Source organism: Athene cunicularia (assembly GCF_003259725.1).
Source record: "Athene cunicularia isolate RWA chromosome 22 unlocalized genomic scaffold, athCun1 chr22_part1, whole genome shotgun sequence".
In the NCBI taxonomy this organism is placed as follows: Eukaryota; Metazoa; Chordata; class Aves; order Strigiformes; family Strigidae; genus Athene; species Athene cunicularia.
Genome location: NW_020799128.1, coordinates 484,915 through 497,892, shown reverse-complemented (window position 1 = coordinate 497,892; position 12,978 = coordinate 484,915). Strand labels below are relative to the sequence as shown.

The 12,978-nt window shown below is 41.7% G+C and overlaps 1 protein-coding gene across 1 annotated transcript in view; it reads right to left on the bottom strand.

Annotated features, from left to right (window-relative positions):
* SLC23A2 (solute carrier family 23 member 2) overlaps positions 1-12,066 on the bottom strand; it is a 37,383-nt gene extending 25,317 nt beyond the window's left edge. The window contains exons 1-3 of the mRNA XM_026863160.1: positions 11,973-12,066; positions 2,808-3,093; positions 2,050-2,148 (exon numbers count right to left, since the gene is read on the bottom strand). Of these exons, the coding sequence (XP_026718961.1) occupies positions 2,050-2,148; positions 2,808-2,939 (231 nt within the window). The 5' untranslated portion in view covers positions 2,940-3,093; positions 11,973-12,066. The remainder of the gene's footprint in view (positions 1-2,049; positions 2,149-2,807; positions 3,094-11,972) is intronic.
* Between the last annotated feature and the right edge of the window lie 912 nt (positions 12,067-12,978).

Below are 12,978 nucleotides of genomic sequence, written 5' to 3'. Positions count from 1 at the left end.
GGGGAAATGAGAGAGATAAAGGAGGAGCAAAAATATGTGTGCGTGTGTGGGGAGAACCCAAACCAAGAAACCCACCCCAAAATCCAAAGAAGCAAACACCAACAACAGTGCAAGATGAAGGCTCTGTTACAAACTTCTGGCAGGAAGGACCAAGAAGAAACTGATTGGGGAATAAGTCCTTTAGAGAAATACCTTAAATAAAGAGCAACAACATCTTCAAATTAATTCTATTAAGCAGTAAGTAACACAGTATTGCTTATTGTATAGGGATACAGGAATACAGTTCTTTCTCATCTGGGCTAATAGCTTATTTCAGCTACCAAATATTGTGAGACAACGTAAGCACTGGGCATCCTCCAGCAGCCAAGTACATTTCAGACCTTTTGGTTAAAGGTTTTTTTATTCAAGGTCTTTCATTCGCTGTTTTGGTTCACGATCTCTCAAAAAGGAATGGAAAGCTAAGAACAAACATGCTTCGTGCATACACTTATTTCAAATGAAAAGCAGGAGGTTTGCCCAGATCACCAGAAATACTAGCCTCAAATGAGATCTTAATACAAGGGGCTGTTAACTGCTACAGCCCCTCCTTTCACTGTTCATTCAGTGTAAGCCACAGCCAAGCTTTAACTCAAGCAGATCTGGTTGATTAAAAGCTTATGGTTTCTTTAAGGTGCATTAACATCCATCATTTACAGTTCTGATCACATGGACCAAGTGGAAGGGAGAAAAATATATCTTTGGTAAAAACAGGCCAAGAAGAGATGCTTTAATGTCTAGAGATCGCTTATCTTAGTTGCACAATTTCATCCCAACACCTTTTGCTCAAGGCTTTTATCAGATTGTCTCTCTCTACACTAGTCCAAACATGCTGTGAAACATCAGCCATCATAGACATCTGCATGTCAACAGTTGCCAAAATTTGTCCATTAAAATATCAGCACGATCAAGATGGTAGTAGAGATGTATTTGAGACCTACAGGCAGACTATCTGTAAGGGGCAGATCATATGAAGGCACATCGCAGCATTCAGAACGTTTGTTTTAAATGTAAAAGACCTCTGTCAGAATAACCTGTTTAGGGTATTTTAAATCTGAAATTCAGAAGAGAATGTTGATGTCTGAGTTAGAAAACGCTTTGATACCACCCTTGCCCCAACAGAAGTTACAGCCTCAGAGAAACGAGCATCGTGATGCTCTTGCTTGGAACCAAGAGTTTTGTTCTCATTTCAGTTAGGACATTGGAAAAATTTGTTCAAATTGAGGCTTTTCCGAGATAAGGCTTAACCACAAAGTCAATAAGATATAAACATTTCAGAAAAAAAGTGCTGTTCAGATTTACTGTAATCCTCTTCACGCCGTCTCTGCCTGCAAGATTATTATTTATCAGGCTTGGGGAACGATGGAATTAAGGAAAAAAAGCTGGAAAAATCAGAACCAAACTGGTCTCTCCTTTGGGGCCTCTGCTGGATCTTCCTGAATAGCTAAGATACAATCATCATCATCCTCCTAAGGAAAAATGATCAAGGGCTTTTATGAATGACCTGAAATTCATTCATAAAGCTGTCAGTAATAATAAGCAGATCCCTACTTGGAAAAAGGGCTAGAAAAATTAAGTTATGAGGTTGGAGCTTGGAAGAAATTGGGAAAATGAGTGGGAAAGATCCCACCTTTGAAGGTGTTCAACATCACCAGTTTACTTGACTAAATGCAGAAAAAGTTAAGAACTAAAAACCAGAAAGACATCAGGGAAACTATGCAAAAGGCCAGTGGCAATGAAGAAATCAAAAAATTGCATATTATGAATTTTGGTGCCAGGTCAAAGTGCATTAACTGCTTCTAACACTTGCTGAGTCACTCCCCACGTTCTGCAACCAACTGTGTGACCAGAAGGGTCATGAGGACAGAACTCCCCCAAGCCTGATCCGAACCTGCAAGTCAGCGTGTTTGATTAGAGAAGGAAAATCTGTCAGCCAAGTAAAACTAGCGAGGACAAATAATAGAACTGAAAAAGCAAGAATGAATTCTCACCTAGAAGGAAACCACTACTTACCTTTTCTGCTATGCCATTTTCTGTAGTATAGATGGCCATCAACTCTGTGTCTTCTGTGTCCTGATCACCGCTGGAGGTTGCTCCACCATTTATCACGACCTTAAAAAAAAAACCAAAAAAAAGAAACACAAGATCTTAAAATAAATATCTTCTCCACCATCACACCTCATGTCACTCAGTTTTCTCCCTTGATATTTGACATCTGCCTTTGACATTCTGTCAGAAAACATTACAAGCGTGGCAATCCTTTCTGTAACAGCATGTCGAGGAATATACAGAAACTTCAAAGACAGTACATACAGCTCCTCAAAGCCTGGACAGTGTCAGCTGAGGGTGGGGGGAAACCAGCAGCAGACTGACTGGAAGAGTTCTCAAGAGGCAGATGTGGAAAAGCATGATACAACTGAAAATCTGAATAAGTGAAAGACAAGCAAACGTTTCCCTGCTGTCGCTTGCTACTCTTAGTCAAACAACTCAGGACATACTAGGGGCTGGTGCATTCTGCAGTAGTAATTAGGAACTGTTCTAATTATGAACTGCCTGGGGTATTGCATACGAACAGCACTGCTCTGGAGTGCACACATGAAGTAACTGCAGACAACGTAACTGGCCATGTTTATATATAAACAGGAACAAGTGGCAAAAAGTTTCACTAACTACTTGTGGAAAGAAAGGCTTTGCACTACGTGGTTAGAAGAAAGCATTGCTAACTGATTCAGGCTGAGCTCGACTACGTGGTACCGGAACGTGTTACTTACAGGCAGGGTGAAAAAGGTGGGATGTTTAGATTCATCCTCGTATTTGCCTTCTGTTGAGCCTCCTGCCTCCACTGATTTCGAAGTGGTGTTCTTACCAATCCCCATCGTTTCCAGAATGTCAAGGACTTGCATACAGTTCCCAGGAGGATGCTTCTGGGATGACAGGCCAAGTACTAAGGACAGTTTCTTATTTAAACAGCAGCACCTCCAGGAATCACCAAAGTGCTCAGTAATCCAGCCGGAACATCAGGGTTGCTTTTTTAAGTATTGTTAGCATCAAGGGCACCTAGAATTGAAGGGAGAAATTAATTTTTTTCTTGATTACTCTAAGATATATGTACAAACACACATGCCCTGCAGCCTTGGTTCCCTTTCACGCTCGTGATTCACCAACTCTTTATTATTCCTTTTTGATTTGATAATTAGCAGATTACCATTTAAAGATAAATCTGACTGCATTTAAAATTCTTTCAAATGGGAATCCTGTGATTCTTCTCTTGTGGTCTTCAGTTATCATCAGTAGCATACTGAAGCCTTGTGTTTCAATTTCAGAGCCATTTCCGTGGGATTTTTTCGGAACAAAGTAGGCCCGTCCTTCAGCTACACAGCGCCGTAGAACAGCTTGCTACTGAACACCCACTGCAAACAACACCTGTGCTTCTTCAAAGGGTGCAAGTTTGTGGACATGCCCACAAGTTCACCTCCGTATAACTAAATCCTTCCTTTTCAAACGACTTATTTTTCAATAAAAAGCCTTCAGGAAGCTTAGACTCGATGGACAGTGAAGCACACCTGGCTTTCTGTGAGCCTATTTCAGACAGACAGAGCGAGCCCTTTCTGCTGAACACGCTCACCTGGAATCACCCCAGCAGCGCAAGGGACGTTCCAAGTAATCTGCCTGATGATGCTGAAGCAACAGCTTCAGGATAAAACTGTGCAAATTTTAATTAGCATCACTACTATTTTGGCACAGGAACAATCACAGAGCTTACCAGTTCTCTTTTGTTTTCCCACACGGGTCACTACAGTATAGTTTTCCCACGTTTCCTCCTTAAATTAGACCTGCCAGTCCACGGTCATCCTGCTTTTACCATTACCAAGACTAACGAACATGAATTTACAGATTTAAACCTAAACGTCCCACAGGACAGCACAGAAAATTCCACAGCAGACCCAAGTTTTGCAACTTGTGGTTACTGAGCTTCAAAAATGAAAGTGCAGCTGCAGACAGCTGCGGATGAAACAAGCTAAGCTACAGATGAAAGTACACGACAGAACCTGAAAAATGGCCTTTTCAAAACCCTACCCTATCAAGTGAAGTTTGCTGCAAAGCCAGGAATACATTCAAGCAGTAAAACCCACTGCACACTGCCATTACTTCAAAAGCAAGTTAATGATATTTTCACCTTAATTGCTAGAGGGGGAAACACAGCTAACGGACATTCAAAAAACACAGTGGTTTTTAGATATATATATAAAAGCAAAAAAGCAGGGTTTGGGTTTTTTCTCAACCTCCCTTCCAAAATGCTGCTCAGGAAAATATCAGCAGCTTGAATGTCTACTGTAATTGCAAAAATAATGAAACTTAGCAAAGGCCCCTTCTGCTAGGGGCAATTTAGGACTGTTTGAAAAATTACCAAGTACTAATATTTTAGAACCTTTTAATAGCTGTTAATTGCCCATTTGCTAGAAAATTCTGGTTACTTGAGGTGAAAGAGATACTAATCTTTCAAAGCAATGAAACTTTTAAAGAGAGAAAATATACATACATAAGAAATATATCTTGGGCACTGAAATACCCTTGAAGCACCCCTATTTAAACCACAGACTTCCCCTTCAGAAGTGCTAATCTCCAGACATGAACAAAAACTTTAAATTGGTTTGTCTGCTTTGTGCACAGGTAACTGGCGATGCCTCCCCACATCTCTACAGAAATGTTCCTCTCGAAGCTGCCTATGCAGGTCTGAGAGGTGACGTGAACAGGCTAGAGAGGAGATGCTAGGTAGGTACTAGTTAAAGGTTTGGGGGCAGTGGGGGTGTCCGGGTGGTTTTGTTTGCTTTTACTGCTGAGGCACAAGGGGGTTTTTTCAAGCACACAACAAAGAAAGAAAAGAATTTGCCTTTTTCTGTCAATGTAGGCATATTTTATTCTCCAAGAAAATCACTGATGGAGACAGGCGTAGTTTAGTCTGGCAGCTTAATCAACTCAGATTGGAAAGGAAAAGGGGAAGGGCAGAATGACACCTCCCTAACAAATGCAGCCATGCCAATAAAACACCAGTCTAAGAGTCAGACCAGCAGGAAACCTGCCATTCAGGAGATCTGGTTTAAGGTATTCTGGCACCGTAAGCTTCTTAGTTAGCATTTACTAGCACCTCCACTGATGCAAAAGAAAAGACCATATAATCCTCTTTTACTTCACAAGGCAAAACAGTAAGGCTGCTATCTTCTCAAAGAAGATACAATCATTCCTCAGGAATTGTTCTTGAGAACTGGAAAGCACGCAAACAGGCTGCGCCTTGGATGAATCCTTGAGAACTGAAACACAACAGTGAGAACGGCAGTGTTTGCACGAGGGTTCCGAGATGCTGACAAACAAGCGATTCCAAATTAACAGTAAAAACAGCCCCATCTGCTGCTTCTCCTAGAGAGGGACCGTGTGTGTGTGTGTGTGTATGTGTGTGTACATGCATACACACGCACACAAACACTACACACATGTGCGTCCATGCAACACGAGAACAAATTTCCAAACTCTTCTTCCTTCCGCTCAACAATTAAACTTGCACTTAATGGCCCAGATGAGAGTTTCAGAATACTTTTATACTGCAATCAGAAATGTCAAATTCAAACAGAAATCTTGAGGCAGCAGGAGATCAGGTTATCTGGAAGATATCACTCTGCCTTATCAAACCTCTTATCCTACCAACTGAGCACAGCTAAACAAGATGACTCAGCCATTTTATAGCCCTCCATAACAAATTCAACTGATCAGAAGCTGAAATGTCACGTAAAAAGAGATAGAACTCATTCAACACCAGCTAGGTACACACAGTACACTGAATTATCTACCGCCCTGGATCAAATGGAAAGGCCAGAAGTGAAATTTCCACCAGGATACTGATTAACATTCATCTCTTCTGTACCAAATTATCTTCAGTGCTCATACATGATTAACGCAGGAAGGCCAAAAGCTGACATGGGTTTACAATGCTTCAGATAAGATTAGTATCTAAGACAAGTAGCCTACTGCAGGGGAGAGTCCAGGTGCAAGTTCACAAGAGGAAAACCCTCCTAGCTGCAGAAAGGCCACTCTGCCTTTTCGACACGCTTGTCTTCTCTCCAACACAAAAATCTTCTTCCAGGCTTGGTACCAGCGGGACAAGACACAAAGCTACAGAAGTGCCTGGTTTGATAAAACATCATAGTTATTACACTCTGCATTTTTATACAATGATTTCTATTTTACCAAGGGAGCCCTCACTTTGTTTGAACGAGTCATAATGCATTTCAAAGTTCACTGGAAGAAAAAAAGATAAAACCATCAGAGATGGCGATGTACAATCCAAGACTGTAATTAAATGTATTTTTCTTTTTCTTCCCGCAGCTTCTGGCTTCAAGTCATTACTCAGGAACCTCTATCACAAATAAAAACATCCACTGAAGTATACAACAAAGGCTTTCCTATAGAGAAATCTGCCCATAGACCATCAGGCTGCATGAAAAGCTTCTATTTCACAAGGTGCCAAACTGCAAAAAAAACAAATATGAAAACTCATCTCTTATTAGATTCAAGAGTTAACTTGGGCAGGATGGAATATATATATACACAAAATGCTTATTAGCATGGAAAGGAAAAATGGACCATGAACCCCACTAAAGCATTAGGCAATTGTGTATGTCTTCTCCCTTGCATGCATTGTTTTCTTTAGAAGCAGCATTTTATATAGTTTTTGGCTGAACTACACTAAAAAAGTTCCCTACTTTTTCATATTAGTCTGAGAACACCCAGTAACAACTACAAATGACAAATTTAACAGTAAAAAAAAAATCGTATTTGCTGTGATGGCATTTACCTCTACCTCAGGTGCTGTCCATACTGTAAATCTCCTCACCCCACATTTCTAAAAGCAGACTTAGAGGTTAACCCTTTGGAAAGCTTAGTCTGGACTTTAGGTTCCCCTATGATTGTCACGATGACTTTCAACTCTCAAAATTACTGTTTTTCTGAAGTGTAAGAATGATGCTTCCCCCCCGCCCCCCCCCCAAGCTTTAGGAAGGAAGCAGCTCTATGCATTTCCTTATTTGACAAACTCAAAACAAAAATTTTCTAAATACATGAGTGTCTTTCAAAATTCCACCTGGATCTCCAATTTCTACCACCTGAGCCAGGCCCACCATACAAAGATGTTAGCCAAAATACTTTAGACTTTCCGTATTGATTTGTGCAGCTGCTTTGAGGACAGAGACTGCTGACCCAGCATCAAGCGGAGCGGATAAACGGGAGCACTGGGCACAAAGTTTGAACACAGCTTCAGGGGCCTGACGGAGCGCTTTGCATGACGGGGCTGCAGCATTTCAGCACTGGTACCAGGGTCTCCTAAAATCACAGCCACAACCAGGAGCTGCTGGACAATCACTAACGTTTTGCTGCTCTGTAAAGTGGCAGAGCTGTCTGCAAAGACAAATGGTAACTGGCTATCTTACAGTCGGGGTTCGTTGTGCTGCTTTCCCTCAAACACTAGATTCTGCTAGAGGAGGTCTAGGGCACAAGTAAACCAGCTGGTGAGAGAGTTAAGAGGAGAATCCCAGATACTCTGCCAGGTTAAGCGTGTTCCCTCCTATCTCTTAGAACAGAATTAACTAGTTAGTCAACAGCTGTGGCTCTCTCCATCTCTACCGTGGAAAAATCAGGAACTGACCTACATTCAGTGGCCTTACACTGCTGCGCAGGGGAAATATTCGCAAAGGAAGCACAGCGGGCGTGGTTATAAAACAAGCTGGCGATGAAACAGCACATTCTTCAGAGCGTACGGAGGGAAAAGCTCCCAGGAGCACTAGTGTAGGTAATGCCACCTGGTAAGCACATGGCGCAGCGCCCCGAGGAAGGGCCCGTGTCAGCTCCAGCCCACGACCTTTTCGGCTTTTACAGATGGCTGAAGAGCCCAGGCAGCTCAGTCCGTTGCGTACACTAAGGAGATTAGAATCAAATTAAGGTGACAGCTTAATTACAATCTTCAATTTATTATTTGTAATTAGCTGTCAGACTCATGCGAGTAACAAAAACTTTCTCCTGCAAGCAGAGGTGACGCTCAGCCAGAAGCTGTCCAACCTTATGTCGACCGAGGTTAACTTCACCTCAATTTTAGGTAAATTCAGGTTATTTGCCACTTGAGGCAAATAACCCGAACTGCAGCAGTATGTCTGGAGTTCCACCACCTCCAATGGCAGTTTCAAGTGTTTGGCATCTCTGAAACTCAGGCACATGATGTGTTTAAATACAAATCAAGGCATTCTCTATGCCCTGAGATTGTATTTTTGGCAACGGACACATGACAGGGATGTGAAAAAAGGGACTTGGACTCCCTGCATGTCAGGACATTTTATTGTTAAAATGTACCACATCTGAGAAGAAGATAAAACCAGGTCTGAAATCCACTTCACCCACTCCGTAGCCGATACTGTGAGCCCTGCAGAGCTGTCTCTGGAAAGGGCTCGCTGTAGACTGCCACTAAAGGTAAATTCTCAACTCCTGCAGCATCAGTCAGCTAGGAAGAATTTAAGCCAGTAACAAATGCACCACATATATGTTTGTTTAGTTTAAAAAAGTGCATTTAGGCCAAGCAGCTAATACTACTCTGCAGCACTTGGGGCTTATTACTGAGAAAGTGCACGCTGCAGGACAGAGCTGCTTACAGTTCGATTGCCAGCCGATGTTCGCCAAGAGACACGGAGAAGGGGGACTGGCAGACACTCGGTTTGGATCGGCACGAGAGTATCCAGGGAGATGCAGATGGCTGCAGAAGGAGGCAGGATGGGTGCCAAGAGATCAGGGAAGTTTTGAAAGAAACTCCTTCACCGAAACACTGTACCAAACTGATTAGGGAAACAGGAGTGCTTCTGTGCTTTCAAGACCGGCAATGAAGACAATTAAGGAATTTTGTGAAGGCTCCAATTAGACAAGTTTACTTACAGGGTACAGCTACCCCTGGCCAGACACACAGTTCAACACAAAAGCAAGGCAATTCCCGGTTGATTTTGGAACAGCAGCTTTCTCCAGATTGCTACTGGCTCTAGTTACGCCCATCACACACAATTTCTGTACTGATTTTCTGCCATTACAATATTAAAACCAAAGACTTCCCTTCCTGGTATTAGACACACCTTGTCTTCTGTGCATCAGATGGCAGCTACAGGTACTGTGGTTTGTATTTATACATGTCCTCACTTCTACAAGTCTTGACTTATGCGATTTTTTAATACCAGAACCCCAGAACAAGCTTCCCCCATTTACTCTCCAGCCTGCCATAGCTAGGACAGATTCACATCTGCTATTTAACATAAATACAGTAAGCCTGAGAAACACGTTTCTGAGAAATTGTTAAAAATCGAGGAGTTTTAAATTATTAATGACCAAATCACAAGCAATCAAAAGAGTAGCAACTCTGCTACTTACAGCTGTCCAAAAAGTAACTTGACGTTTTCCTACCAAGCAAAAGGTCCTCCCCGTTTCAAAGAATTCATCAACGAGTATCTCATCAGCGCGGGTAATAAAGCCCAGCAAGTATTTAACATGATGCAATCAAAGCACTGTCTGCAGCCCTGCAACCACAAGTTCAGTTGCTTCACAGTGCTGGCCACGAGGATTACATCTCCAGATCCGTACCTGGATATGGACCCGAGGTCCTCTACCCCACAAACTGTTCCAGATATGTAGGTGTGCCCGAAGGGCTTTTTTTCAACCTTCCAGGGGATTTTGACCATCTTACAGATGTGAAAAAAGCTGTACAGCTCCCGTGCTTAATCTTCTGTTGCTACATGTAAAAACCATCCTCCCGCTTTAGTCTTAAGTAGAGCTTTTCCTCGGGCTATTTTGAGACTGAGCCTCTTTCATCCGAAAAATACTTGTGATTTGTCTTTAGCAGGCACCTCTTGCACCCAGAGTTCCTTCCCATGAAATGAAATCACACTGAAACGCTACCACGTCCTTAAATACTACAGAGAAGATTTTCCCCCTCCACTCAGGAGCAAACCACATCTACACTTAAAAAAAAATAAAAATATACTTCAAATTCCTAACACACACCACACAAAAAGACATCATTTCCCTTCACCAGCATTAGGAGCAATGTACTGCTATTTTAAATATGCCAAACTTTTTAATATTTAGGTTATAAAAACCAAATTGATGGGCACTTTAAGAAGTTTCGGTCTTGAGTTAGTTTCTCGCTTCACTTCAAAGCAAGTCTTCAAAGCGCAAACATATTCTTTCTTTGTAGGCACTAATGAATTTTTAAGTAGTTGGTATTTTGACTGCCATCCAGACTAGGATGTCTTAACAACTGACCAACGTTATTAGGGCATGTCTACACAAAGACGCACGGGAAAGTTATGCCGAGCTCAAACCTTCCGTTGATTTAAAGCACATTAGCTAAATCTCATTAACTTCCTGTGTGAATGAGCTTGTTGAGAAGAGGACTTTAAATCCAACTGAATGAGACGTTTAACAAAGGATCTCACAGCTTTCAAAAACTACATGTTTGGTTACTCAAATTATTAAAAAAGAGCTTGCTAAGGCTGTGATTCTGAACAAAAATGTCTGAAATATGAGTATTTCCAGCAAGTCCAGGTCAACCTGAAGGTGCATTTGGTCAAAGCCATTATTGGTCAAGCTATTCCTCACTCATCTTTCACCCCATTACTCTCACTACTTAACGCTCCAGTAGGGAACAGTTTGGCCAGATTTCTGTGCAGCGTGTGCACCGCCCTCCATAGGAGATCCCATCAACAGGTAGGCAGTGGTCTGCATCAACAGACTCCTAATGGAAGACCAAGAAAGTACACAGAAGCCGCCATAAGATTACATTTCAAAGTGCAAGCAAAATCTAGGAGATAACAATTTTACAGCTTGACATCAAGTGACTGATATCAAATGACACCTGAAGTGTTCTCTAGATAGCAATGATGCTCATGGTAAATAAAAATGAAATAGTGTATCACTGTTCTTTATAACACACATCACTACTATATAGTCTTACTTGGGCACAGTACACCTCTCGCTGTTTATGGTACATATTAACTTGATTTATAATAGTATGCAGTTCTTAGAGTCTCCCTGTGAAGCATTAATAATCTAAGAATTCAGATACCTCCACGTTATTACGGATGTTAATACACAGTTCATTAAGCTCCTTCCCAGCACTCAGAAAGCAACCTGAGCACACACTGGTTCTTTTCTCAGCCTTCTTTGTACTTCTCCTTGGCACTTTGATGAAAGCTACTTGTTTTCCAAGACCTTAATCACATTAAAACGAAGGTGAAGTTAGAGACTCATCTAGGAAAAATTCCATTTATTAAGCAAATCAGGGTAATGTGCCAACTTTTTCAACTCTGAATACGAAGCTCCGTTCCAAAGGCTTAGGCATTCCTATGTCTACTTTTGAAACAGATACTCGCTCCTTGCTGAAAGAGAACAACTTTAGTCCAGTAAGCAATATAAAACCAGTAACTGATTACATGCTTGAAAAAGTTTATACTGAGTTATCTATCAGGCTTGTCCTAAAATAAGTATTTAACTTCCATTTAACATAACTTAATAAAAGCTTTGGAATTCAAGAAACTTTCAAAAACTAACCAAGACGATGTACTTTTGGGGTCAAGCATTCTTAAAATCTCTTTTTTACTACATAAACCTTATATAAAATCTTCCCCATTTTAAAAATGAAAAGGTAGCCAAAGTTTACAGGTGAACAGTAAAGAGAGTAAATACTTTTAAGTCTCTCTTTGCAGTGATAATTTTTACATGAAAAATTAAGTCCTCGTGTCTTTAAGATACTGGAACTCAGTTATTAAAAACCTGAGTTTGTCAGTTTAAGTTTTCTTAATAATGCCCACACTAAAGCAGTTGTAATCACCCACATGAACATCTGAATTCAGAGCTCTTACCTCAGAAACTTGTACCAACTTCTAGAGACCACCTCAGCCAACTCCTCCACTGTGTTTCTCCCAGCCTATGCTCAGTGCCACAGTTCGAGTTGCAAGCTGCAGCTGAAAGGATGCAGACATACCGGAGGAGGATTTTTATAATCTGGTTGGGCTCCCTACATTGTATAACTGTACCGTGTCCAATCACGTTCCCTGCATGTTACACAACGCCTGAAATGCAGGCAGACACCACACGGCCATAAACTGTTACTACATGCCTCTGTCATAGTTATGAAAAGTAAGTGAACACAGTCTCTGAGTAACAGCCGAGTGTGTACAGATCAGCCTGAACAAGGAGGTTCAAGTGTTTTACATAACCTACAACACTACAGGGAGAAAACCCAGCCAGGGCCCCCAAAATTCAAGTTGCATAAATATTTACAGGCCTGACTCCAACAGCTGTAATCAGGATTGGGATTTTCTTCACCAAGTTAGCATTTCTATAAGCCTCCATTGTGCAACTTGCATGGAAATATTTTTATTAGCAATTAGCCAGTTTTCAGGAGGTCCCAGTCTCAAAGCTCTTGTCTTGTTAGACAAGGTTTAGCAATCCACAACCTCACCAAGAACTGAAAACATACCATATAATTTGTGCTGGGCTCACTTTCCCAACAGAAAACACTGCATACAAGTGATGTTCAGGACCACAGAGCAAAGTGAGATGGAAAGGGAGGCAGGAATAGAAGACAGAGACTTGGAACAACAACATTAACTACTGTGCAATCCTTCCACACGAATCTGTTCCCTCCCCGACTCCCTCTTTCTGCAGGACAGCACTGTCTTAAGGCTGCCCTTACCCTTCTCAACACCACAGCCCCTGACTCACCTTGCCGTCACGTTTGTACACCATCCCCTTACCCCACGAGAGAAGCAACTGCTCAGCAATCTCTCCAAATACACCACCGGCTCGCAGTATTAATGCGACACTATCACTTCTACAACTGATGCCGTAAGTGAGAATTAAAAG